Source organism: Dermochelys coriacea, chromosome 11, assembly GCF_009764565.3.
Source record: "Dermochelys coriacea isolate rDerCor1 chromosome 11, rDerCor1.pri.v4, whole genome shotgun sequence".
In the NCBI taxonomy this organism is placed as follows: domain Eukaryota; kingdom Metazoa; phylum Chordata; order Testudines; family Dermochelyidae; genus Dermochelys; species Dermochelys coriacea.
This window is the reverse complement of record NC_050078.2, coordinates 9,812,899-9,840,708: the sequence shown is the minus strand read 5'-3', so window position 1 is coordinate 9,840,708 and position 27,810 is coordinate 9,812,899. Positions and strand designations below refer to the sequence as shown.

Below are 27,810 nucleotides of genomic sequence, written 5' to 3'. Positions count from 1 at the left end.
TTTTCTTTTTGCGAATACAGACTAACACGGCTGCTACTCTGAAACCTGTCATTATGCAAGGCACTGAATTTAGCCGTATAGAGTGGAAATCTGTCAACTTCATGAAAAAACTCGCACAGATACAGACAGACATCTCTGTGTGTGTGTGTGTGTGTATATATAAATCTCTCCTCTGTTTTTTCCACCAAATGCATCCGATGAAGTGAGCTGTAGCTCACGAAAGCTTATGCTCTAATAAATTTGTTAGTCTCTAAGGTGCCATGGGTACTCCTTTTCTTCTCACTTAAAGCGATACTTTATTTAGTTTCAAGCACTTACACGCAGCCACAACAGGTTAGTAAAACACCCCCAACCTTTGATAATGACTGAAGTTTGGTGTGGCTCTTGAGTGATACAGTGGCAGCCATCCGATTGGCCTGTCTTTCAGCTATCGTTGAGCGCCCAAAACTGATTCCATGAAGTGAGCCCAAAGAGACCAAACCTCTCCCCCCTTATTTATCCTTGTTAGTAGACAAATGAAACACCAGTCAAAAACCTTGTTTGACAAGCAGTTTCAAAAGCTAAGGAAGAGGTTTCCTCGGATTACTAATTCGGCAGATGTATCCCTGCAGGGTCTGCATGCATGCCTTGGGGCCCTGACAGACACATCCCAGAAGGCAAATATAGATAAGCTTCTTGTTTCTGTCCTAAAACACAGACCCCAGCATGTTCAATGGAGACTTCATGAGAGAGGGGTGCAGTCAGACAAGGGCTGAGCAAGAGGCTGAGTCTTCCTGGCGTAGTCATGCTAAGGCTGAACAGGCCTGCAAAAAGGCCCAGAAGTTTGGCTGCTGTTAGCAACAAGTATGATGATCAATATTACACTATCAGTAGCGGTCCCTGGCCTTTAACTGGTCCTCCAAAATCTCCCTGTACTATGGGAGAGGGCCCGGGAGACCTGGCTCTGGCAAAGGGTGAGGAAGGGCATGACCGTAAAGAGACGGGGTGGAGTAAGAAGAACAGGAGTACTTGTGGCACCTTAGAGACGAACAAACGTATTAGAGCGTAAGCTTTTGTGGGCTACAGCCCACTTCATCGGCTGCATAGAACGGAACATATAGTAAGAAGATCTATATATACATACAGAGAAGGTGGAAGTTGCCATACAAAGTGAAAGAGGATAATTAGTTAAGAGAGATTATCAGCAGGAGAAAAGGCTCTGCGGCGAGAGGGGTGCCCCACAGCTGGGCTCTGGGGGATGCAGGTATCTGGGCTCTGGAACTCCCCCTCCTGCCCTTCCAGCATCCCCCAACTGGAACCGGGTTGTTACAGGGGTTTAATTCTCTACCCCGGGGGAATTTGTTGTTGATGTTGTTGTTGTCTCTATTGTGCCATACTTGTTGACAGATCCAGTATTTTGAAATAAATTACCAAAACAATGGAAACTGGAGGGACTACACTGTGTTCTTTTGACACATAAAAGATGCAGCATTTTAAAGTGTGCGCCGGATTGTTTTGGTGCCGAATTGCCCCGGGAGTCACGTTTAGGCTCCTCTCTACCTTTGAGGGGCTGGGTCGATGGGCCTTTCACTTTCTTCTCAAGCTTTGGGGCCCCCTTTGCAGACACGCCTGTGCCCATTAGTTCCCTGGCGCCCTGCCTCGCTCACGCCCAGCTCCATCCGGTCCCCCTGGCCGGCTCCTGTCCCGGGAACAAGGGCCCGCGGGGGGGGAGGTGGGGGGGGGACGCGGAGGTTGGAGGGGGAAAGCGGCGGCGGGGGGGGAGGGGTGAGCCCTAGCGAGCGCCCACGTGGCCGCGCCAAGAGCGCGCCCGGCTCTTGCCGCCAGAGGCCGCTGTAGCCCTACGTCTCCGCTCGGGCCCTGGAGCCCGGGCGGGCGGAAGTTGGCCGGAGAGCACGTCCGGTGACGGGACCCGGAAGCGGAAGTGCCCGGGCTCGCGCCCGGGGTGGTTGGTGTGAGAGGGCGGCATGGCGGCGGCTGGGGCCTCGGCCTCGCTCCTTTCCCTGGACCCGCAGCTGCAGCGCGAGTTCCAGGACAAGGTGTTGCGCGTCCGCTCCGGCAGGGGGACCAAGGTGAGAGCCCGGGCCCTGCTCCCCGCCGGCGGGCCTCAGCCCCCTCGGGGGCCCGCGCTGGAGCTGCCTGCGGGGGGAGGCCGCGGGCCGGCCGGGGGTTCCGTCTCCTCGCCAGGCGGCTCCGTGCCCTTCTCCCTGGGGCTGCGGAGCCGCCTCTGGACAGAGTCAGTGTAGCGGGCACTGGGGTGTCGGCTACGGAGGGAGACATTTCAGACGCCGAACAGCCTGAGGCTGAGGCTGAAAAAACTGGCTCGCCCTTCTCTGCCCCCCACCCCGCGGTCTTCCTCCCCGCCCCCCGTGGAGTCGAGGAACAACGTCCAAAGTCGCGCAGAGCCGCGATCGGGAAGATGCTTGGCAGGAGGGTTTTCCGTTCAAACCGCAGTGGATGTATTCGTGCTGCGACTGCGAAAACGGTACCTGGTGGGAAACTGGCTATGGGAAGAAAACAGGAAATCGGTCAGGGTTGCAGCCTGCCTTGGATGATGAGACTGGGCATTACTGTACTGGGACCAGATCGGTGGCCTTTTGTCTCCTTGTGTTTAACGTGGGGGTTGTGCATAAATGTTCCTGTGTTTTTAATGTTACCTGTACTTTTCCTATTCACAGCATGAGAAGCTGACTCCTGGTGTAATTTATTTAGGGCATATCCCTAGGGGCCTTTATGAGCCACAAATCCTGGAGTACTTCAGCCAGTTTGGAACAGTCACCCGACTTCGGCTTTCAAGAAGTAAAAAGGTAAAAAATCATAATTGCTTTGAATTTTTTAGCTTTCTAATTGCAGTTTTTACTGAGTGTTTTCTACTTCCACCAGACTGTCACATTCATTTAATAAACTTTCCCCATTAGAAGTGAACACTGGCCAGGGGCTATCTGCTTACGGGTGTCCTTGTTTTTTTTTTTTATTACCGTTTCCCTGAACTTCATTCAAGGCCCTATTGTTCTACATTAAGATGTAGGAAGTAGCGGTCTTTTTCCATTGTCTTTCTTCATAGGTGTGGATAACACCATCTTCAAAATCACTGAAGGTCTGACCGTTTGGTTTAATCTTTGACACCTTCTCACTCCTTCCCACATTGCCAGGATGTTACCAAGTCTAACTTCCACAACATTTCAAAAATCCAATTCTTCTCTATCTCAATGGCTAAAGCACTTTTCTGTGTCCTTATCTCCAGTCTTGATTGCTGCAACCTTCTCTTCAGCCTCCCTGACTTCCCTTCGGTCCATCCAAAATGCAGCTGCTAAAATCTGTTCTCACCTGTCTTTGCGCCCTTCCCTCTGCCCACTTTAAGTTTATATAGCCACCAAAAAATGCATATGACCGACAAAATATTGTATAATCTTGTTGCACCCCTCTTCCCTTTCTCCTGCTTTGCCACAGCCTCAGTTTTTCCTTTCGTTCATGTCGGTAATTAAATTTTAAGATCGGTGGGGCAGGGTTTTGTAAAGTGCAGAGCATGCTTTATGTGCTGAACAAACAAAATCAGTTAACATAGTTACCAATGCTAGCACTTGGATGATAGATCATTTAACATTATGAAATCCTCACATCCTGGACCACATCCTTCTCTTGATTTCTTTCCATCTGGAAAATGTTACTGATGTGCAATCACACCAGCCAATGTATAAAAGCAATACGGAGGAACACGGACTTTAAAAATGGTCTGCCATACCAGGGTCTGAGAACCTGAAATAGCCCTGCTCTTGTGTTCTAATTGTCCATTCTGGAAACTATGATAGCTTCTCAGAACACACAAATTTTTGATCTTCAGGAATTCAGTTTGTTCTATTTCCTAACTTCTAAAGCCATTGATTGGTTTTATATAAACTTCACTGCCTCAGAAGTAGACTTTTACTTGGATGTTTATAATAAATGTCTTGTTCCAGAGGCTGATTGAACTTTGGTCATGGGCTTTAAAACCTTTAATGTAAGTTACTGGTTTGAATCCAGCTCAGATGGTTACTGAAGATAACTGTATTTTAAAGTCTCTTCATTGACTTTTAAGTAACATGTTATTGGTTCTGTCTGTTTTGTAGTGTAGAGGTATCACTTGAAGTGAAAACCCTGTTGGCAGTGTCAGAACAGGGAAAAGACTTGCTGTTACCTCTTACCATAAGGGTGGTCATTCCAGAAAAAGATAGAGATAAATAGGCAGGTGTTGTGAGGAAGTTGCCCCTGGTTCTGTTTTTAAACAGGGCTCCAATTCTAGTGCTGTAAATCTAGCCCCTTTCATCAGAACAAACACACTTAAGTGAGAAATGTTAGAGTAGTCTAAATCCAGTGTACAATTCTGAATGAATATAACAGGAGGGACAGTGCTTTTAAACTTCCTGACTACTTTGTAGTACAAGTGGCTGGCTTTAGATCCCATCTATCGAAAGAGGAAATGCCCCTTCACCTCATGTCATAACTTTTACTTAGTAACAAATATAACAAAACTAAAAAGCTAAGTAATGTTTCCCTAAATACATAATGCAGAAGTATTTGTTTCACATAAAGATAAGCTTTTACAGAGTCTATCTTGTACGTTATCATGGGCTAATTCTGCCCTAAGGCACGTGCAATGTTTACTGGGAGTTGTCTTTGTTGATCTGAGAACAGAATATGACCCTGGAGCGTGAAAAAACAATCTAGCATAGTTCTCAGACATAGTGTATAAACGTAACCTAGATTTCTGATACCATTGTCATTGTCTGGCAGACTGGAGACAGCAAAGGCTATGGATTTGTAGAGTTTGAATCAGATGAAGTTGCTAAGATTGTTGCAGATACCATGAACAACTACCTGTTCTGTGAAAGACTCCTAAAGTGTGAGTATATGAAACACTGGTGAGCCAGGGAAATGTGTGCATGTGAGTGTATTGTTTCCTGGGAAGTTAGGGAAATTTTGCATTTTTATGTTAGAGTTCCAGCACACAAGGAGATCTTCTAAGTGAATATCACCGATTCCCTTTGCCTTTCTCCATGCGTGTGTTCCCCCCCGCCCATGCACTCCATGCTGTCTTATTATGATTGCTAAGACTGTCTAAGATTTCCAAAGGGGTCTGCACCTACATTTGAAATTTTTTAGGGGTCCACAAATGAAAAGAGGTTGAAAACCACTGCCCTATTCTGTTCATTCCCTCTGAAGCATCTGGCACTGGCAACTATCGGAAGATGGGCTAGATGGACCATTGGTCTGACCCAGTATGGCCATTCTTATGTTCTTAACTCTTGATTTAGTGTGATGTGCTTTATGACACAGGTGAATTTATGCCACCTGAAAAGGTCCATGAAAACCTCTTCAGAGGCAGTCAGAAGACATTTAGGAAGCCATCGCATCCGGCAGTCAAGCGGTATAACAAGAAACGAACACCCCAAGAGAAGACAAGGATGACAGAGAGACTACTAAAAAATGAGAAACGGTTACGAAAGAGGCTGGCTGAGAAGGGAATAGACTATGACTTCCCTGGTTTTGTAAGTGGAGGCTCTTATGGTCGCTCGGTCAAGTATTAAATTCTAAGTTTGTCTCTAAGATTGTGCTCAATAGAAGAAAGTGTTGAATCCATTATACGTGATTGATCTAAGAATGTTGCATGTAATCTGGAGGTTGGTGCAGAGACTAAATCACAGTGAGGACAATGTGAGCACTCACAGAAATCATAGTGACTTGATTGCTGGATTGTGCGCTCTGCCAGACTTGTTTGGCAGTGTCTACACTACGGACCTTACTGTGGCACAGCTGTAAGGTCTCCCCTGTAGCCACTCATTGCCAGCAGGAGAGAGGACTTCTGCTGGCATAGCACTGTCCACACCCGCACTTTTGTCGGTGAAACTTGTCAGTCAAGGGGATGTTTTTTTCACACCCCTAACCAACAGAAGCTTTACTGACAAAAGTGGTAGTGTAGACGAAGCCTTGTTCTTGCTTAGAGAAATATCTTTAATGTTATACTTGTTTAATAGGCTAGTGACTGACCTGAAAAATGATCTTTGATTCGTGTCACTGTTTGCTATTTTCCACTACTTATCTATCCAAGATACTTGTAAAGACCCCTATTACCATAGGACCCAAGCATTTGTGTCTTTTAATGTTTGTCTTCATGCCAGCTCTCTCAACCCCTATTTTATAGATCTGAGGTAAACACAGAATAAGTGATTTGCTCAAAATCACCCAGGAAGCCTGTGGCAGGGAAGCCAAATATTCCAAGTCCCAGGCTAGTGCCTTAACCATTGGACCATCCTTCCTCTACTTAGATAGTATATGGTTACAAAGCAATGGGATGAAATATTTAAATATTGCAGGATCCCATTGTATATCTACTGAGAAAACACAAAATACCGTAAGGGTTCTCTTATTTCTGAGATTGGATGTATACACTAAATCACATTCCTTGACTTCTGTGGCACGATAAGCCAATTTACTGGTTCAACAATTGGTACAGTAAAGGTTTTATAACTGAAGGAAAAGTCTGTTGGCTACATTAGGAAAATCTCAATAACTTTGCATTAGGAGGCAATTCTGTGTAATGAATTGCTTGATATGTTTGTTTTCATAGGCCGCACAGATGCCTCAAAAGAAAAAAAATGTTTCAAACTCAAACTCGAACCTGAACATATCTGTGAACAGCCAGGTAAGATTCAGCTGATCTCATTGGGCTTCATGCAGTCTAAAGGCGCCAGAACACGTACTTCAGACACATGACTAGTTACTGTAGTTCCCCTGTTACTTTCTTGAGCCTGTGTCCTGGGCCCTGTGGGTAACAGACTGACTTTGTAGCAATAAAAGTTGCAGTGTGGGTTAGAGTGCACACTTCTGAATGGTAGGCAGCATGTGCTGTCTGGAATAGCAGAGGTCCTAAGTGTTGCCTACACTAGAAAATTTTACCAGCCAAAGTTTTGCTGGCTTACTGTTACTGATGAGGTATGTTGACGGACTGCACCAAATGTGGCTGCTTGGGCTGCCCATGCATCAGGTCCACCACCATCAAAACACATGTTGCACTATGGGTAGGCATCCCAGTGTCCTCCATACCAGCTTCTGGCTTGTTACCCTTTAGGAAGTTTACACTCTGTATTGTGGGATAGTTGCTGTATGTTGTGGGATACCCTCATTCCTCTCAAAGGGCTGTGGGAATTTGATTTCAAATTCCACAACTTCCTGTTCCATCCCATTATCTACTGCTCTTTGACATGCCATTTTCAACTTGTCTCTGCAAATATGGATAAAGCACACAGCAGCTCAGGTCTCTTCTCCAGCCAGCCACTGTTAAAGAGAAAGTGGCATTGTGGGATTATTGCTGGAGAAGTTCTCATACTCGTACAGCTACGTGTGCGTCCACGCTAATACTGTGCCAACAGATGGTTTATTTCACTTGAGGAAATGGCAATAATTATGCCAGCAAACATGGAGGGTTTGTCAGCAAGACTCAGAGTTGTGTGTGAATGGAAGCCTGGGCCAACAAAGTTTTTTTTGCCAATAAAACTTCCTAGTGTAGACCAGGCTACAGTCTGCTAATCAGGTATAAATAAGCTAAAAGATGTTGGGAGCTGCCATCAGCCATGTAAAAAGAATAGTGCTATGATCAGAAAAGTCAGATTCCCATGCTTGAGATTCCACATGTTACAGTCCAAAAGTCTAAAGAACACTGAGGTTTCACCTATTGCTTAGACCTGTCAGAATGAGAGTTTTGAACACTGCACCTCAGCCTTCTCCATTTTAATGTACACTTGGAAAGGCCTGGCTGTGTGTGTGTGAGGGGTTGAGTGCTGTTATTTGGATCCACAGGAAAGAAGTGTCACAGCAGGTAACTGTGCTGTGTGGTATTTCTGGATATTTGGGGTGAGGTTGGCTTGTCTCTTGTGAAAATGGCAGAGGCAGATATCTGAGGGGCTTGTAAAAGTAAGAAAACTAAATGCACAGGGAAGTGGATTCTTTTAAAAAATATTGCCATTGGGATGTGAAATGTTAGTTTCTACATGACTCTGGATTTATAAGGGAGCAATACCCCTGGTTCTTAAATGTCTTTACATTCTTCATGACACTTCCTGTTCATCTTTATTTTCCTTTCCTTTTATCCTCCTTAACCCTCTGAATCAAGGAATAATTATCTTAATGCCGAAAAACTAGAGCAACTCATGATATTTGTTCAAGGGAATAAAAATTAATCTAATTCATATTTCCTGTCTGTAAGCAAGGACTGGTCTGTCTCCCAAGATCACCTCTCCAACGCATCATCAAGGATCTACAACCTATCCTGAAGGATGACCCATCACTCTCACAGATCTTGGGAGACAGGCCAGTCCTTGCTTACAGACAGCCCCCCAATCTGAAGCAAATACTCACCAGCAACCACACACCACACAACAGAACCACTAACCCAGGAACCTATCCTTGCAACAAAGCCCGTTGCCAACTCTGTCCACATATCTATTCAGGGGATACCATCTTAGGGCCTAATCACATCAGCCACACTATCAGAGGCTCGTTCACCTGCGCATCTACCAATGTGATATATACCATCATGTGCCAGCAATGCCCCTCTGCCATGTACATTGGCCAAACTGGACAGTCTCTACGTAAAAGAATGAATGGACACAAATCAGACGTCAAGAATTATAACATTCAAAAACCAGTTGGAGAACACTTCAATCTCTCTGGTCACTCGATCACAGACCTAAGAGTGGCTATACTTCAACAAAAAAGCTTCAAAAACAGACTCCAACGAGAGACTGCTGAATTGGAATTAATTTGCAAACTGGATACAATTAACTTAGGCTTGAATAGAGACTGGGAATGGATGAGTCATTACACAAAGTAAAACTATTTCCCCATGGTATTTCTCCCCCCCACCCCACCCCCCACTGTTCCTCTGATATTCTTGTTAACTGCTGGAATTAGCCTACCTTGCTTGTCACCATGAAAGTTTTCCTCCTTTCCCCCCCCTGCTGCTGGTGATGGCTTATCTTAAGTGATCACTCTCCTTCCAGTGTGTATGATAAACCCATTGTTTCATGTTCTCTGTGTGTGTGTATATAAATCTCTCCTCTGTTTTTTCCACCAAATGCATCCAATGAAGTGAGCTGTAGCTCACGAAAGCTTATGCTCTAATAAATTTGTTAGTCTCTAAGGTGCCACAAGTACTCCTTTTCTTTTTATAAAACACGTATCTATTTTAATATGCAAAATCAACTTAATCTATTTAGAAAGCTTTCTAGTGTAGAAATCATTCTCACTTGATACCTTTTGGCAGTTGTTCAATGTGTGCAGGGAATCAGGCGGGGGATGGGCTTGATGCTATATAGGACATGTCTGTTAGGGAAGCTGTCCTTCTAAAGGTAACTACATTATTTGGTTTATCTAGGACCCCACCCCAGTGTGTACGCCCACAGTCCTTGAGCGTCGGAAATTGCAACCAGCAGAAACTGATGAAGATGAAATAACCATCAAACTGCCTCCAACAAGCGTAAAGAACACTGCTCAAAAGGCCAAGAAGACAACGAAGCTGCAGAAAAAAATTAACCCAAAGAAATGGAAATAAACAAAGCTGAAACCTCTGTAGCCAAGTTTTCCTTAACTCCAAAGGATGTTTGCAAGCTGGAACTTTCTGTGGTTCTTACTGACTTGTGTTCATTCTTGGTTTAACTACAACAGTGGATCTCAACCTTTCCCATATCAGGGGGCCCATCCATCTAGTCTGTAGGCATTCCCACTTAGCATCAAGGGAAGGGTAGCTGCAGCCCCCCATCCGAGAATCCCTGCTATAGAAGATTCTCAGAACACTCTCAAATCCATGTCTGTGTTGATCATTGTAGATAAAATGGACACCCAAGTTTATGTCCCAACATGTCCACTGTCACTTTGAATTAGCTCTGTAACATACTACTCTTCTCTCATTAAAATGGCTATTCCCTTTGCAAGGAAATCAAAGAATAGTTTTGCAAACCTACTGATGGCAGTATGCTTAACAGTCCTAATTAGCGTAGGGATATCATTTTTTATAAACATTTTAGAAGTACATTGTGACTTTCAGTAGCATCAATGGGATGAATGCTTGTTTTATACAAATATATTCATCTAATTCATGAAGAGACTAATTTATATGGCGTTTCAGGCTGCTCCACAATGGAACCCAGATATCCTGACCCCTGGACTTGTGCATTTACCACATAATATGACCCTTTATCACAGTCACGTTTAGAAAAGGAGCTTCAAATTCCACCACTTAACATGCTTTCAAAACTTGCATTAGCCTATATGCTGCTCTATAACCATGCCAAATAAGTGAAAGTAATTTACTAATTGCATCTGTATTTGTCTCTTCTGCAAGTTTGCTGCTCTGTTTGCAGACTTTAAAAGAATCTTGAAAGTGAGGAAAAACACATTAAAATCATGATTCTATCTTCCACTTCTCATAAGTCTTACAACACAGAAAAGTAGGACTGACTTTTTTTCAAGTGACTTCTGGCTAGGTGTGTATGGTGCTGGAGTCGTATTGAAATGGCCTGCTTTAAAACTGTTGCATCCTAGATAAAAGTTCTCAGTGAGAATGGGCAAATTTCTGCTGTTTCATGGGTGATCTGAAAGTGTCTATTTTTGAGACAATGTGGTTAAAACACAAAACTGAGTGGACATTTGGGGTTATATTTATAGCTTTAACTCACTATTGCTTTGTCTCTTAATTTTCCCATCTGTAAAATGAAACTCGCTGCTTCTGGGGTGAAGAGAGTCAAGTTCATACTTTTACATCTGCTGATCTTTACAATGTATTTGTTACTGATCCATAAACTGAGCGTCAATACGCTACACTTGAATGGGAAGGCTGATTTCTGAATGAATGGCTTGTCGCACTCCTACTCTGAGGTTAGAGGAGCTGAGGCTGGCTTTCATTCTGCAAAAAGAATGAAAATATGTTCTCACTACATGTGTCACAGATGACTTAGAGCACTTCAAATTGACATACTGGCACTACAGTGAAGAGGGCAATGATGAGATGGACTGATCATGTCTACATTCTCTAAGTAGCTACAGACCTGGGCTAAAGTCCTATCCATCATTCTGGGATCAGCATAACACCTGGGCAGAATGTTTTTGAGGCAGGGTGTTATAGTTGTTCCACAGTCTGGTCTAGAATCAGGTGGAGATATTGTTAGGAGAGTACAGATCCATAGCCTTGTTTCACCTGTTATGTCTGTTAATTTGAATACTCAAAAGCAGAATGTCTTTTAAAATGATGGTTTAGTATTAGTTTTCTCAGGAGAAATACTACAGCATGTGCATGGAACTGTCATTTCCCCCCTATCTTTTAAAAACTGATCCTTTGACAATGCAGTTAGTATTTGCATTTTGTTTAATACAAATCTTGAGTCACACAAAAAATCAGTTCAAGTTACACAAGTCTTGATCTTTTATCACTTGAGAAGAGACACTCCAATTGCTGCAGCATTGTTGGCCGTTGGTCAGGCTTGGCAAGAGATTTCAGATGAAAACCTGGCTTAGACTAATGGACAACACACCTGAGCAGCTAATTAAATCTCTGGCTATTGTGGGACCTGCCTGGCAGGAGAGGGGAAGTCTCATCAATTTCCTGACTAGATCTATCCTCACTTGGCCATCTTCCTATTTAAATCATGAGAGTCAGGTGTGCACAATTGTTAGCCTCTGTTGGGTGACTAAGGTCAGATAATTTGCCTTTGTCTCTTGGTGATCAAGGAAGCCTCTTGGCTGGGTGTGACTTCACCTCAAATGTTTTTGCATTTCTTGGGCACAGTGGAACTCTGGGGAAATCTGTTTACCAGCCTGGCACCATCACTAGTTTTGTGTACCTTTGGCATGTATACAACATGAAATACACCTTTCCAAGAAGTCACACCCTCTTATTAGTGCAAATGGGTTTGTTTTGTGTTGAACAGTAAAATGTTTGATGTAGCTATATATTTTTAACTGGTTATCTATACAGTTAAGGGTTTGAACAGTCTTGCGGTTAAAATTGTTTGGAAGGCAGAATCGCACCTTACATGTTGCCTATCTGCAAGGTAATAATCCACGAGTAACTAAAGAATTTTAAACAGGAATTTTTAAAATCAGTAGTAATCTGTCTTAAATACAGCAGCTGGAGTGTTAAGGGCCTACAATCTGCCACAGCTGTTTTGTACAAAGGGCACAGATCTAATTCAGGGGTTCTCAAAATGGGCATTGTGACCCCTCAGGGTGTCACAAGGTTATTACATGGGGGTTGTGAGCTGTCAGCCTCCACTCTCAAACTCCGCTTCGCCTCTAGCATTTATAATTAGTGTTAAATATAAAAAATGTATTTTTAATTTAAAAGGGGGTTACACTCAGAGGATTGCTGTGAAAAAGGGGTCACTAGTTCAAAAATTTGAGAACGACTGATCTAGTTTATTCATTCTGCCCAGGTTACCTTTAAAATACTTTATTCTTAACCTTAAATACTTAATGTAACAAGAGACTTACCAGATCAATGTAGCCTGAACATTATTTCCAAGTATAAAGGTTTCAAAAATGGCATGCTGTAAATTAATTTGAGTAACAGTCTACAGTATTATGAGTAATATTTAGATTCAGGAAGGCATACTCACCAAGCTGGTGTTGGTTTTTTATACTCTTTAAATAATCTTAACACTGGATGGCAATACATTTCACTGCTGTGGAAACAACTCCCCCCCTCCCCCCCACACTGATTAACAGAATGGGGGAATCTCTAATGAGTGGTCTCCCAAGATCAAATAAAAGAAACTCTACCAAAAGTTCCTAGTATCTAGGCTGCACTAGATCTGATTGGTATAGCTGGTAAACTGGCTTGGTACTGAGGGCTCTCTGTAGGAATGGGCAAGCAGTGTATCATGGTGGTGGCTGGACCCTCCAAAAGTCATGATGGCCTTATTGGAAATCATGCCCAGCTCTTTATCAAAAGGACTTTGATGCTGGTAGAAATAACACTGTTCAGTCCTGATTGAGGACACAAGGAGCTAAATTTGTTTATCCAATATGCTGCCAGCAGACTCCTCTTTCTCACTCTTACTGTGCAGTCTCTTCAGTAAGAGCCATTCCTCTCCAGAAACACATTCTAACTTCTCGCCCTCTCAAAACCTGGCAGTGCTCTGCCTCCTACCTATCTGATCTCATAACTCCTTTCCCCCCTCTGCGTGCCCTGCGCTCTGCCAGTTCAGTTCCCCTATGGGCCAGATATGCATATGCTGAAATCAGTAAGAGTTTTACCATCTCCTCCCACATGTGACTCAATGACTTTTTATCCTGTCTAATCCCATATGTCATGCACTGGAATTCAGCTAGTCAACCTCATCCTCCAAATCCCTTTCTAGGAGCCACTCCTTTCAGCCAGCACTTCCATTGCTGAACTCCACTCTTAACTTTCATTTTGGACATCCATTCTGCATTTACAACAAATCTCACCAAAGAGTCATGATGAGACCTGTGCATACCATAATAATAGATCCATCTGCTCAGTTACTGCGTTAGCCCGCATCTCCACTCCCTTTATCATCCTCCCTTGCTGTTTTGAACCTAACTTACAGCATAAGATCCACAGAGCAGGGATACAGAATTGTCTGTGTAAGGTGTTGTGCCTGCTTATGATGGTGTGTAAATAGCACTCAGTAATAATCAGCTTGCACTATCAATGCTTTGGCAATAAGCTCACTGGAGCAGGCTGACTTGTGATGCTGTTTTTAGGCTGCCTGTGTTATTAATACACAGCTCTCCCAGGCTGTGCACAGAAGCAGAAATTTGGACATCTGATACTTACTAAACATAGTTTCCGTAGCAAATGGATGGACGTGCTGTGTCACAAATTATGTTTCCCTCCTTGCAGGGATTTCACACTCTGAACACTACAGCACATTTGCTCATTTGACTCGGTCAAATGCAAAGCTCTTCACTTGGTCAGAAAACGGATGGGATTTTTGGCGGGCTGTGGAGTATTTATAGGGATTGGTGACAGGCAAGTTATGTATACTGTTGTATACTCTGAGTGACTCAGATAGGGATAGTGCAGTCTGCCCACATATACACAACACCTTCTGGAGGAGGTCTCAAAGTGAATCTGGTGGTTGTGCCTGAGAAGTAATCTCTCCATTCCAGGTGGGGAAGCTGGCCCCAAAAGTGCACAGCATCCCATAGAACATGGAGCACTGGGAACAAATGGTGTGGGGGCCTGTCTGAAAAAAAAAATCAAGTGACACAATAATCAAGCCCTGGGGCCGAGATGCTTCCAATATCCCAAAAAGAAAAGGAGTACCCATGGCACCTTAGAGACTAACAAATTTATTAGAGCATAAGCTTTCGTGAGCTACAGCTCACTTCATGCATCCGATGAAGTGAGCTGTAGCTCACGAAAGCTTATGCTCTAATAAATTTGTTAGTCTCTAAGGTGCCACGGGTACTCCTTTTCTTTTTGCGAATACAGACTAACACGGCTGCTACTCTGAAACCAATATCCCAAGTACAGATCCATCTCCCTAAACAATGGACACTGTCTCAGTCTGTAGCATACCCAAGCTAGGAAATGAGGGTTCTGTAGGGCAAAGGGGGTACTTTCCCCTTCTGCTGGGTTCCAGCAGACATGGGGATGGAGAATGGGATAAGCCCTGGCTACACCCCAAACTAGTTGGACTACTCCCTTTTTGAGATGCTGGTGTAGCCTTGGGCTCAATGGCTTCTCCCTAGTGCTCAGTGAGTGCTCCTATCTGCATATTATGTGGTTGAGGAGGGGAGTGCTGCAGAAGAAGTATGGGCTTTCCTCCACAAGTCAAAATGAAGTTTAGCTTCTGGTTGTTCTGGCCAGTGATGTGTTGTAAACCATCCTCTTTTCTTTTTTACAAGTTTGCAGTAAAATGCTGAATCCTGTGGACTCCAACATGGAGTCAAAGCCTTGTCAAACAGTTGGGAAACAAAGTCTGACAGAACTCCAAGAAAGTGGTGGGAATCAAACCAGTTTCTGAAGGAAAAGATGCAAGTTCCACCCCATTCTATTAGACCACAGTGACAGCAGCTGTGTGGAAGGCTGGAGCTAGCCAGCATAAGCTGGCTGAAGGAAGCTGTGATAGGTGTGTGATGTTCAACCGCCTCTGAGATTTCCATTACCGCTCATCCATGTGCAATTATTTTTTTTAGAAATATAATCATTTAACATTTGCAGGTTGCTAGTGCCTGGAGGCCAAGCAGGTCAGGGCCTGGTTCTGGACAAATCTGGTAAATGACAATCCCTGCTCCAAAGAGCTTATGTGCTAGGAGACAAAGAATCACAGGTGGATAAGACACACAAGTGGATTGGGATGGGGATTGAGGGGAGATGGAATAACAACAGGTAATAAGATGTTATTTATTATTTGTATTGTGGTAGCATCAAGGAGCCTCAGTCTGGACCAGGACCCCATTGTACAAGGTATTGTACTAACAGAACAAAGAGTTGACAGTCAAAGCAATGTGTGTGGTTCTTAGCCAACCGGTAGCTGTAATCACAGCTGAGCATGTGCCTAATAAAGTGAAAGTTCAGAGGCATGACTTCAGTGAGGAATAATCTACACCCACTTTGCTAAGCAATTGTTGGGAGAAAGCACAGAGCACACTGCTGGGTGGATTCTGCGTATCTCACACTTACCTATGAGTTCGGTCTCATTTTTCTGGCTAAACTCAGCTGTGGCCAGCGTAAGCCATGCAAAAGGTTAACAAATCAGAAGAGAGTTAAGTGTCAAAGCAAAGCATGTTCCCTACTCAGGGTAATGCTGAGCTACTCTGGATTGAGATTAAAAATGTGGAAGGACAGCAAGAGATGTCAGTCATGTCGCTCACCCTGAAGCTGGGATGAGTTCTCTAGCCACCTGCTGAGTACTGTAGAACTGAAGCCCTGCTTGGAACCACAAGGTACTTTGATTGACCAATAAGTGCACAGATCTCCCACTGTTCAGGAAAAGGATGAACTACAGAAATGCTACAAAAAGATCAAATCAGAAACTCTGAAACTTGGCTCTAACTAGGGGAGGAAGAAAATGCTACCTTTGTCTTTTAAAACAAACACAACTTTACTTTGGGTTGCCTCCCCAAAAGCTCTATACAATGGGAAATAATCAAGGTACAGAGAGAAAGTATGTGCAGTCACAGAAGGAGTGAAGTTCCAAAGTAAAGGCAAGGGAGGAAAAGAAATGTTCTCAGCTGAGATCTGACGAGATGGAGGAGAGAGTAAATGAGGCAGAGAAGCCACTCAAGGTCACAAGAGCTGCAGAAAAGGTACTTGCGCCAAGAGTAGCAAGACTGTATGAAGGAGTAGACAGTGTAATTATGTGTTTACTTGCAGTATATAATTCAACCACTAGATGTGTATGGCCTGTGCAGAAATCCAGACAGGGTATCCCTGGTAAACAACGGACACAAAGCTGGAACTCAAGCTGTATGGACACCTGTTTGTTTGTGTCTGTAGTTTTCTTTAACAAATGTCTCCTGATTAAAGCAGTCTGTGATTCTATCTATTACGACAGATTGGAGGCTGGTGCTCCATGAGTAAAAGGAGACAAGCTCTGGGAGATCAGCTGAAGCAAGTCCGTGGAGAAATGTTCATAGGAGGAGGGTAATGTCACTGGTTTGTGAAATGAATAGGGAACTGAGGATGGGGCTGATATGGTCATACATCTTGGTAAGTATGACAGAGTAAGCAGCAGCATTTTGCACATGTTGGAATCTATAGAGATGGCATGTGGGGAGTTGTGGTTACAAAGATTTTGTTACAGTTGCTAAGGGATTGTATAGATCCCAGGTATCCATTTACTACCAGCAAACACTCAAATCCCTCACACCAGCACATTTCCAATAAATAATACAGACCGGGGAAGATGTCTGCAAGATGTGGGCCTTGCATGCCTCACCCTATCTAGCCGAGGATCTCTCCTCGGATGTGTGGCCTGTAAGGAACACCTGACTGCTGCAGACAGTGGTACTGAGGAGCCCAGTAGCTGCTATTACTTGTCTGCTTCTCCCTATTTCCCAAATAATGCCTTCTAAAAGGGACTGACCAGGAGATAACATCATGCCAGAGCTCTGCTCTCTGCGCTGGCTGCAGATACAGTTCTGGGTCCTTTTCAAGGTTCTCAAAGGCCTGATTGGGCTAGGCCCTGGCTTTCTCAGAACTCAGCTCTCTCCTGCCATGCTTCCCACAGGCCTTTATAATAAGCCTTATCAGTCAGGGAACAATGTTTATGTCTCAGATTTTCATAATCCAGAACACTGGCAGGCCAGCTCATATTGTCTTATGCCAATGGAGGAAGTGATAGAAGGTGAAGTAACAGGAATGTTTGGTGCTAGTGGCCATCAGCTACTTAGAGTTCAACTCAGTAGAAGAAAGGGCTTGTCAAATGCAGCAGTAGCCAAGGGTAACTGATTTCGAGAGCTACAATTTGGGGAATTAAGAAACCTAGTGATCATGGAGCAAGGAGCGATGGTGTGTTGGAATTGCAAGCTATCACATCAAGAATTGGGGTCCTGCTTTCAGGCTAGAGGACTTTGTGGCAAAGCCTGCAGGCTGTGAGCAGAGTCAGTCTTGAAAGAGCCATCTTAAAGCAAAGTGAGGTGAGTTCTGCCTCACTGCCTTAGGGAGTAGCCTGTTTATTCTCTCCCTCTTTTGGGATTCTTGTGTGTCATCATTTTGAATTTTAAGATATAAAATCATGTTTCATTGCAGTCTTCCAGAAAGCGTTGATGTTGTTATCTAATTTCTCTATTTGTATGCCATGGACATAACAGGAGTGAGTGTGCTAAAACTCTTGAGTGAGAGAAATCTAGAACTTGCTAAAAATACACACTCTAAGGTGCAACACACAATCCCGCTGGCAAAGACAATGAAAAGGAACAAATTGTTGCTATTGGAACTGCTTGAAGATGCTAGTTCAAACCCGCACCAGCACCCCTCTTTTGATGGGCAAAGCTGAGAAGTCTGGAGGTTCCAGTCCATCCAAAGGGCCAAATTACAATCATTCACACTGTACAAACAATGTATGCTACCATAACAGCAACCAGTAGTGCGAGGAGTACCAGCCCCTTTCATGTGATAATGGCAATACTCTTGGTAACCCTACTCAGGCCAGGTAGCTGGGGGTAGAAAGGAAAGCTCGGTCTCTCTTACGAATGCTCCTGTGGTACCAAGCAGAGCATCTCTTATCAGCAAGGTATGCGTTAGCTATTGGGAAATTCCATTAACCAGCAGTGACCCCTCTATCAAGGTGACTGTTGCTAAGCCCATTATATCCAAATACAGTGACATTTTAATATATTTGTCCAGCTCAGTGAGATCATTTCCCAGAAGGCTGTGCTGTTGTTAATATCTTTGCTCCTTTCCCCAGCCTCAAAAATGAACTGGCAGAAGTCTGTGCTTTTTCTTCAGGCTGCTTCTGCTGCTCTGGGAAGCCCTGGGCTCCATCTTGCCCTTTAAGCAGCTCTTCCTAAAACAGCTTGGCATTGACGAGACTCTACCTGACCCAGCAGACTTGGGCAGTTTACCCACAAAGCAAGTGCTGTCTGAAATCTCTGGACAGACTGGCCATATCATTAAATAGCCCCAGGGTTGGATAATGGATGCTCCTGTAAACTCTTAGGGAAAAGGACAGAAGATTTTCTTCTTATCCTAGGACTGGTTCAAACAAATCTAGGGTTCATTCAACTGGTCTTACCATCTGCGCAGCCCAAGATTTAGCATGTAACTTTCTCCTTCCACCTGCCCCAAACTCGTATGCCATCCAGAGAGCAGGGGGTGAGTCCCTGGAAGGCTGAAGAGGGGAGCCAATGACGTGGTCTGAATTTGGAGGAGAGGGTTCATTGTGGGGAGAGTTAGGGGAATGGTGGATGGAGGTTTATTCCTAAACAGGGAGATGTGCCAAGGCACTATTTGTAGCACCCTGGTCACTTAGGCTGCTGAGCACTGGGAAGAGCACAGGCCTAATTGAAGCCAATTAATCCATTTCGGTTGGGGATTATGAGAGTTCAGTGATGATTGCTGGGCTAATGAGGCAATTGGCTCAGTAACTGGAGGAGTATAACTGGGAGGAACAGGTAATGAGGGGATCCGGAGCGGAGGCCCTCATTCAACAAAGCACTTAAGAATAATGCTTATCTCTAAGCCTCATGTGAGTCAATGAGACTTAAGCAAGGCTTTATTAATGGGGGCCCACATGTCTGCAGACCTTCTAAAACAACCATTATGATAATGAAGGCTGCATGTTTGCATGACTTTGAGATAAACAGGAAGGTTGTCATAGGAAGACAGGGTCTTCGTAACTGACCGAGCAAGCCTCCATTCCATTTTTGCATATATGGCTCTATCCATAGTGAAGTATGGGAGAGTGAGTTTAAAACTATTGGCAAATTATTTACATTTAAAAAAAATATTAGTTATTGTACAATAAAGGAGGCTTTAAGGTAAGATGATCCTGGAAATTTGTTATTTTTCTGTAAAAAAGTCCCAAATGTCCATTGCAAAAACAACCAGCACTAATTACAACTGAGAGAATTATGTGGTGATTGATGCACAGGGCTGGAAATCAAGACAGCTGGCTTCTAGTCTCAGCCATGCCAAAGATTCCTTGTGTGTCTTTGGACAAGCCAAGCAGCTTTTCTGTGGCTGAGTTTCCCAATCTGTACAACTGGAGCGTGGAAAGGAGATTTTACTTCAGGGGGTTTGTGATTCTGCTCTAAGAGTGACTGTCCAAAATGGCACCTTCTCACTCAGACCTTCTCCCTATATGTACTCAGAATCACCAAGTGACTAAAATTAGTTTGCTCCTCTTTACTTCTTAGCCTCGCAGAACCATTACAGCTATGAGAAAGTGAGTGGCATTCTATTCGCGCTCGTGCATCGTCAACAATTGTTGATAACTAAGGACATGGAAGGGACTTGGTTTAACTTTCAGATTCCAGACTGGGTTTGCAAGGGTCAGGCTGGCAGCTAGAAAAGCCATCAATTTGTGTTAAAAGGAGCAGATCAGATCTGATGCATTACCTGAGGCCAGTTTTATAAAGGCATCATCCAGAGCAGTCACACTTCTTATTAATTCTTTATACTATGGCAGTGCCCACAATGCACTAGGTACTATCTGCAAACTCGGGAAGACTCAGGCCTGGTCTACACCTAAAATGAAGGCCAACCTAGTTATGTCACTCAGAGGTGTGAAAAATTCACACCCCCCTGAGAGGCATAGTTAATCTAACCTGAGCCCTAGTGTAGACACTGCCAGGTTGGTGGAAGAATTCTTTCATTGATTTAGATACCGCCTCCCGGAGGGGTGGATTAACTACAGCAATGGAAAACCCCCTTCCATCACTGAAGCCAGAGTCCACACTATGGCACTACAATGGCACAGTTGCAGTGCTGCAGCTGTGCTGTTGTAGCGTCTGTGGTGTATATACGGCCTCAGTCCCTGCCCCAAAGACCAAACAACCCAGGAGAAGCAAAAGATGACAGGGGGATTTGTTAGGGTTTATAAGGAGCTTTGAGATTCTGAGATGGAAGGTGATATGTAAGTGAAAAATATTAATTATTATTATTAATGTTGTGGGTGCATTTCTCACTGTGCCAAATCTGACCATGGTGTAACATCAATGAAATTAAATCAGGAATGAATCTGGGCCTTAATTTTTATCCTGAAGGCTTCTGGTTTAGCTCCTCCCCTCCTTCCCGTCATAACTGTACAAGATAAATTTTTGCAGAGTTAATGCATAAAATAGAGCTAATCCTTTGGTATTTAGGATTACTTGAAACTGGTGTTTTTGAGAATTAGCTTCTGAGTGGACTGACTGTATATATTTGTCATATTGTTTTCTGATGACAAACCTCTCAATTGGATTCATTTAATGCTTCCATTAATTTCAGTGGAAGTCTGAATTTGAGGTGGAGGGTGGTCTAATCTTTAAAAAGAGTCTTAATCCATTTACACAGCCTCTCTTGCAGTGCTAAGCATTTTTTCCTTGTCAGGAGCATGCTGCATTTATAACCTTGATATGTCACTTTTCAGCCTCTTTAATATTTGGGTGGGGGGGGGACTCAAAAAAATAGAAATGTTCTTCAAAGATGAAAACACAAAGGAGTCCATAATATATGTATGTATGTATGTGTATGTGTGACTGTGATTTGTGTCAGTGAGAGACAGAACTGATGAGGATTTGAAGGGTGGAAAAAGAGAGAGAAATAAAAATAAGTAGCAACTAAAAAGAGCAAGAACAGAAAGAAAGAAATCCAACTGAGGGGAGGTAAATGGAAAGTTACTAGAAAAGAGGAAATGGGGTTAAAGGTTGATTAAGTGTGAATTAAAAATAATATGAAGTAGATCTCCCATTATTTTGATCCATAAATCACTCCTCCCAGAGGCAGTATGACAGCCTGGGAAAACATAAGCATTTATAGCTGAAATATAAATACTAGAACCCATACATATCCCTAGTTAATAGGCTACAAAGCCCTTCACTTCTAGATCATTGGATCAAATCCAGTCCAAGTCTGTGTTGAAATTTGTTCCTAACAGATGCTTGCTCGATGGCCTGTGTGAAATGAGTTTGGTGGGTCTCAGCCTGGATCCACATCACAAAGCAAACACCCCCCAAAATTAGTACTAATGGGCAGCTTCCAGATGACTTCAGTGTTAGGGCTATTGATCTGTTTCAGAGTAGCAGCCGTGTTAGTCTGTATTCGCAAAAAGAAAAGGAGTACTTGTGGCACCTTAGAGACTAACAAATTTATTAGAGCATAAGCTTTCGTGAGCTACAGCTCACTTCATCGGATGCATTTCGATGAAGTGAGCTGTAGCTCACGAAAGCTTATGCTCTAATAACTTTGTTAGTCTCTAAAGGTGCCACAAGTACTCCTTTTCTTTTTGGCTATTGATCTGGCACCTTTCACCAGAACTAAATTCAGTCACACAGCCTGGGTATCTGCCTTATGCCCACTGTTTCTTCCTAGATGGCAGAACTTGCCGCTCCTGTGAACTGAAGCACACACACATCTACGGTCTCTGCTATGAAGCCAATTGCTAGTTTCCCTTAATCACAACCCTTCCACTGATTGGATTTTCCTTTTTGTTTGGTGAGTGAAGCGACTCCCTCAGCCTTCATGTGGGAGTTAAGTGGGTCAGCTGTCTGTTGTGTTTGTGGCAGCTATCACATGGAAACAGCTCAGTGTAGAATTCTGAAGCTTGGCAGGAAAACTCCAATTAAGACATAGAAGTGCAGACTCAAATTGTCTGAGCAGAAAGAGCCTCATATCTAGGTCAGTGACAATTTTCATGCGGAAAGGGCACAATGGTGAATTATTAAACTTAACATCATTCCAAACAGATAATGCTGTTTGTGTTTCAAACATGAATCCTCACACAACCCTTCTAGGAGGCAGGAAAAGAGTATTCTCTATTTTTTAGGTGAGGAAATCGAGGCACAGAAAAACAAAGTGACTCTCCCATGGTCACAAAGGGGATCTGTGGCAAAGTTGGGACTAGTATGCAAGAGTCCTGTCTCTGGTCTTCCCTCTGTGTCGATGCAAGTTAAATTGTTTCCATTTCACCATATGAGGTGCATTGTCTGCAGGAGATTTCTGCAATGCTCTTCATGACGAGATGGCAGAGGGTAATGGCCAACATTACAAACTATGAGTTAAATCTTGTTAACTTTACCCAAGCAAGTATTCCTGTTGGACTACTCATATAAAGAAAACATATTTTGGCCTTATATGTTAGGGATCATTTCACCGGCCTTTGCAATGCAGCCAGCTCTGAGGTGAAATAAAGTTGTATGCCAATTTTGGAGTAGTGATGAGTAGATTTCAGATTAGATCAGACAAACCACAGGGCAGATTCTGAGCAAAAGAAGGGCCTCTCCCATCTCCTGTATAACAATCAAGGGCCCAGAGGAAGCAGGAAGAGCAGTTAATTCCAATACAATTAATCTATAGTTGTACAGAAAAAAAACCCGCCACCTTCCTCACACTAGTTTGATTCTCTTTCTTTTGTTTGAAAGATTAATAGGAGCATCCGTCTCATCCTTCTTTTCTGTCTTTTCCCTGGACACAGCCTTCTGTGACCTTACTGGCTGTTTTCCACATGGCCAGCCATTCGCAAGCTGAACTGCAGATGCACCCTGGAAATGTTATGGGTTATACTTCACTGCCCATGTGTAAAAATGCATCTCTGCTTGGTAACAGATTTGACCATTTCTCGGCAGGAGGGATTTTCTGTCTATTTTGCAAATGATTGGTCAGATCCAGGTAGGTTGGTTGCCTCTGTGGGAGTAGTGTCCCATAGAAGCAAATAATTTTAAACCAATGCTAATAACATCCTTGCTCACAAAGTCATTGCTTGATGTTAACAACTCCCCCAATTATTGCTCTCTCAAATCTTACCTTTTTGGGGTTGTCTGCTCCAGATTCATTTAGATTCTTCTTTCTATCTTGCTGGTGTCAGGCTTGGCACAGAAGCAGAACTGGTATGCTTGGCTGATGATGTATTGAGTTTGGAGAAAGGTCAGGTGTCCATGCTGATCTGACTAGGTTTCTCAGGATGCTTTGATTTGTTTGACTGTGAGTTGCTGCTCACAAACCTGCATGAGCTGAAAGGGAGGCTAAGTGATATGCTACACGGCCGATCAGGAAGAGCCATCTTTGGGCACAGTAAAGAAAAAGCAAGATTCTGTGATATTCTAAAATTGAGATAATGAAAAGACATTATTCTAGCATGGAAAAGGGATTAAGGGAACTTGTTTGGAATACTGTGCACAATACCGATGGCTCTAGTCTTAAAGACAACTTGAAGGGGGGAAAATCAGGATGGTGCACATTCTGCCTTCTTTACGAAGCGTATAAAAGCCAGAAAGTTTTAATCTGCTCTTTTTTAGATTAGAATTGCAGATCTTGTCCACCTGGATGACTCTATGGGGGACTGGAGAAGTGGTTGATTAATATCACAAATACTAATAATGTTAAACCTGGTTAATGGAGAAGAGAAACTATATTTATTCTGAGAATATAACTCTGTTGGTTTGGTTAACACCTATTTAAGTGTAAGACTTGGGAGAAAATCTTTGTGCTAAGGATTCAACACCCTGTCTCTTCAATTTAAGGTTGAGAACTCTCCTAATTTACATGCATTAGTCATCTGAAAAGTCTCCCAGCAAAAAAGCAAAGCTAAGGCTTGACTTTTCCGATATTTTTACAGAAAAAAAATGTTAAATGTTTTAAACAGACTACACCTAAAATCACTAGAGGTAGGAATTTGTGCAAACACTCCCAAATAAACTGTTAGCCAACATTTAAAAAGTTCAGAAAACAGGGTTGGGAGACTTAGGGAAGGACCCTTTAAAATTGCTGCTATAGCACTGATGGAAATCACTTTGCAGCAGGAATAAGTTACACACAGAAACTTACTTCTTAGAATTAGCTACTTACAGAAAAAGTAAAGAAAATACCATATTTATTGTCATTTAGTCTGCAGTTTGATAGAGGAAGATATAAATTCACAAATATCTTTTCCAACTTGAAGCAGAATGTGACAGGGAAGCATTTTCAGGGGCAGAGGTGAAACTAGAAAAATGATTTTTCTTAAGTCTCAAAGAGAAATTTGTCTGTGGTTTTAACAGCTATGCATCAACTAAAACAAATGGTTCTTGTTAATGGACCAAAGATCTTAAATAGTGAGTGGTACTTTGTAGATGCATAAGAGCACAAAATACTGCAGTGCTGATTGCATATTTCACTGGAGAGGGCTATGTGCAGGAAGTCCTCTTATTAGACACACCAATAATACAGGGCCTGGAAAGCCACATGTGTGAGACATGGACATTCTATCTCTTGAGTGGGCAGTACTTAGCCAATTAGTACTGTCATGGGATTTTGCCTCCTCAGTAGGGAGTGGAAACCAAGGTATTTTCTAATGCTCATTTGTAATTGCTTGCTTTCAGTATATACAAACCAACTCCCGCCCCCCCACCCCCAAACACACACACTTATGTATCCCCAGTTTTCTATATCTACACAGTTTTTGCAGCTTGTTCCATAGAAAATGCAGTCTTCCTAACATAAATGAAGTGCTGCCTTCTAAAACATGGCTATTTGTACATTCAGATAGGACATATGCTGTAGAATGGGAGCTTTGAATCTATGCTATTTTTTCAAACAGAGAAACGGTCAAACATCACTGTGATCCTGACACCTGAGAGGATTAATCAATGGAGATGACTTCTATGAAGAGATCTAGTGAAAGATTCAGGGGGCAAACCCTCCCTCCCTAAAAGGCAGTGGGTACAGCTGGGAGCCACAGCTCTTACTGACAGGTTTCAGAGTAGCAGCCGTGTTAGTCTGTCTGCTACTCTGAAACCTGTCATTATGCAAGGCACTGAATTTAACTTTTTGCGAATACAGACTAACACGGCTGCTACTCTGAAACCTGTCATTATGCAAGGCACTGAATTTAGCCGTATAGAGTAAAAAAAATTTGTACAGCTCTTACTGTATCAAAGCCCACATCTTCCAGAGGTGCAGAATGAGGCACACAAACTCAGGAGCAGAAAGCTGGAAGTGAAATGGACCAAATTTCTCCACAGTATGCAACTCTTCTATAACCTGTTTTATAAAACCATGAGTGGTGTGGAGAAAGTGAGTAAGGAAAAGTTATTTACTTGTTCCCATAATATAAAAACTAGGGGCCACCAAATGAAATTAATGGGTAGCAGGTTTAAAACAAATAAAAGGAAGTTCTTCACTCAGCACACAGTCAACCTGTGGAACTCCTTGCCTGAGGAGGTTGTGAAGGCTAGGACTATAACAGAGTTTAAAAGAGAACTGGAGGTTAAGTCCATTAATGGCTATTAGCCAGGATGGGTAAGGAATAGTGTCCCTAGCCTCTGTTTGTCAGAGGGTGGAGATGGATGGCAGGAGAGAGATCACTAGATCATTACCCGTTAGGTTCATTCCCTCTGGGGCACCTGGCATTGGACACTGTTGGTAAACAGGATACTGGGCTGGACAGATCTTTGGTCTGACCCAGCATGGCCATTCTTATGTTCTTATTTTATGTTCTTTTGAATCAGCACTTCTGACATAAAAGTGTTGATACTAAGGTGATATGGGTTTTGCGCTTGACAGAGCCCTGGTCTACACTAGGAGTTGAGGTTGAATTTAGCAGCATTAAATCGATTTAATCCTGCACCCGTCCACACGACGAAGCCCTTTTTTTCGACTTAAAGGGCTCTTAATCGATTTCCTTACTCTACCCCCGACAAGGGGATTAGCGCTGAAATCGGCCTTGCTGGGTCAAATTTGGGGTACTGTGGACACAATTTGGCGGTATTGGCCTCCGGGAGCTATCCCACAGTGCTCCACTGTGACCGCTCTGGACAGCACTCTCAATTCAGATACACTGGCCAGGTGGACCGGAAAAGGCCCACAAACTTTTGAATTTCAATTTCCTGTTTGGCCAGCGTGCCAAGCTGCAGGTGACCATGCAGAGCTCATCAGCAGAGGTGACCATGATGGAGTCCCAGAATTCCAAAGAGCTCCAGCATGGACTGAATGGGAGGTACGGGATCTGATTGCTGTATGGGGAGAGGAATCCGTGCTATCAGAACCACGTTCCAGTTTTCAAAATGCCAAAACATTTGTCAAAATCTCCCAGGGCATGAAGGACAGAGGCCGTAACAGGGACCCGAAGCAGTGCCGCGTGAAACTTAAGGAGCTGAGGCAAGCCTACCAGAAAACCAGAGAGGCGAACAGCTGCTCCGGGTCAGAGCCCAAAACGTGCCGCTTCTATGATGAGCTACATGCCATTTTAGGGGGTTCAGCCACCACTACCCCAGCCATGTTAGACTCCTTCAATGGAGATGTAGGCAACACGGAAGCAGGTTTTGGGGACGAGGAAGATGATGATGATGAGGTTGTAGATAGCTCACAGCAAGCAAGCAGAGAAACCAGTTTTCCCGACAGCCAGGAACTGTTTCTCACCCTGGACCTGGAGCCAGTACCCCCCGAACCCAACCAAGGCTGCCTCCCGGACCCGCCAGGCGGAGAAGGGACCTCTGGTGAGTGTACCTTTTAAAATACTATACCTGGTTTAAAAGCAAGCATGTTCAATGATTAATTTGCCCTGGCATTCGCGGCTCTCTTGGATGTGCAAAAGGTTTCTGGGGAGGGCAGCCTTATTCCATCCACCATGGTAGGACACTTTACCACTCCAAGCCAGTAGCACGTAGTCGGGAATCATTGTAGAACAAAGCATTGCAGTGTATGTTTGCTGGCGTTCAAACAACATCCGTTCTTTATCTCTCTGCGTTATCCTCAGGAGAGTGATATCATTCATGGTCCCCTGGTTGAAAGAGGGTGCTTTCCTTAAGGGGACATTCAGAGGTGCCCGTTCCTGCTGGGCTGTTTGCCTGTGGCTGAACAGAAATGTTCCCTGCAGTTAGCCACGGGGACGGGGGAGGGTGGAGGGGTTAGCCACGCGCTGGGGGGAGGCAAAATGCGACCTTGGAACAAAAGCACATGTGCTATATATGTAATGTTAACAGCAAGGTTTACTGTGAAAGAGTGTACCCATTGTTCTATAAAATGTGTTTTTTTAAATACCACTGTCCCTTTTTTTTTCTTCACCAGCTGCATGTGTTTCAAGGATCACAGGATCTTCTCCTTTCCAGAGGTTAGCGAAGATCAAAAGGTGAAAAAAACGCACTCGCGATGAAATGTTCTCTGAGCTCATGCTGTCCTCCCACATTGACAGA

At 43.6% G+C, this 27,810-nt stretch overlaps 1 protein-coding gene and 1 long non-coding RNA gene across 4 annotated transcripts; both read left to right on the top strand.

Moving 5' to 3' along the window:
• Window positions 1-1,732: 1,732 nt before the first annotated feature.
• Window positions 1,733-10,080, top strand: NIFK (nucleolar protein interacting with the FHA domain of MKI67). Its single transcript, XM_038422505.2, has 6 exons — window positions 1,733-2,069; window positions 2,676-2,804; window positions 4,768-4,876; window positions 5,311-5,522; window positions 6,602-6,676; window positions 9,407-10,080. Exons 1-6 carry the CDS (start codon window positions 1,965-1,967, stop codon window positions 9,581-9,583), a joined length of 807 nt encoding a protein of 268 aa, XP_038278433.1. The 5' UTR covers window positions 1,733-1,964; the 3' UTR covers window positions 9,584-10,080.
• Window positions 10,081-14,517: 4,437 nt separating this feature from the next.
• On the top strand, window positions 14,518-25,353 carry LOC122458052. Of its 3 annotated transcripts, XR_006277870.1 has the most exons (4): window positions 14,518-15,128; window positions 15,221-16,308; window positions 23,118-23,311; window positions 25,218-25,353. It is a non-coding gene; the product is annotated as an uncharacterized LOC122458052 (long non-coding RNA). The 3 variants fall into 3 exon arrangements; XR_006277871.1 differs by having other exon boundaries at window positions 15,221-15,388; window positions 23,118-25,353; XR_006277869.1 differs by having other exon boundaries at window positions 23,118-25,353.
• Window positions 25,354-27,810: the final 2,457 nt, after the last annotated feature.

Bases quoted from the DNA above. Each gene is read 5' to 3' on its own strand.
- NIFK (XM_038422505.2), top strand. From the start codon at position 1,965: ATGGCGGCGGCTGGGGCCTCGGCCTCGCTCCTTTCCCTGGACCCGCAG. The intron at 2,805-4,767 runs GTAAAAAATCAT...ATTGTCTGGCAG, and splicing joins GGCTTTCAAGAAGTAAAAAG to ACTGGAGACAGCAAAGGCTA. The intron at 4,877-5,310 runs GTGAGTATATGA...TTTATGACACAG, and splicing joins CTGTGAAAGACTCCTAAAGT to GTGAATTTATGCCACCTGAA.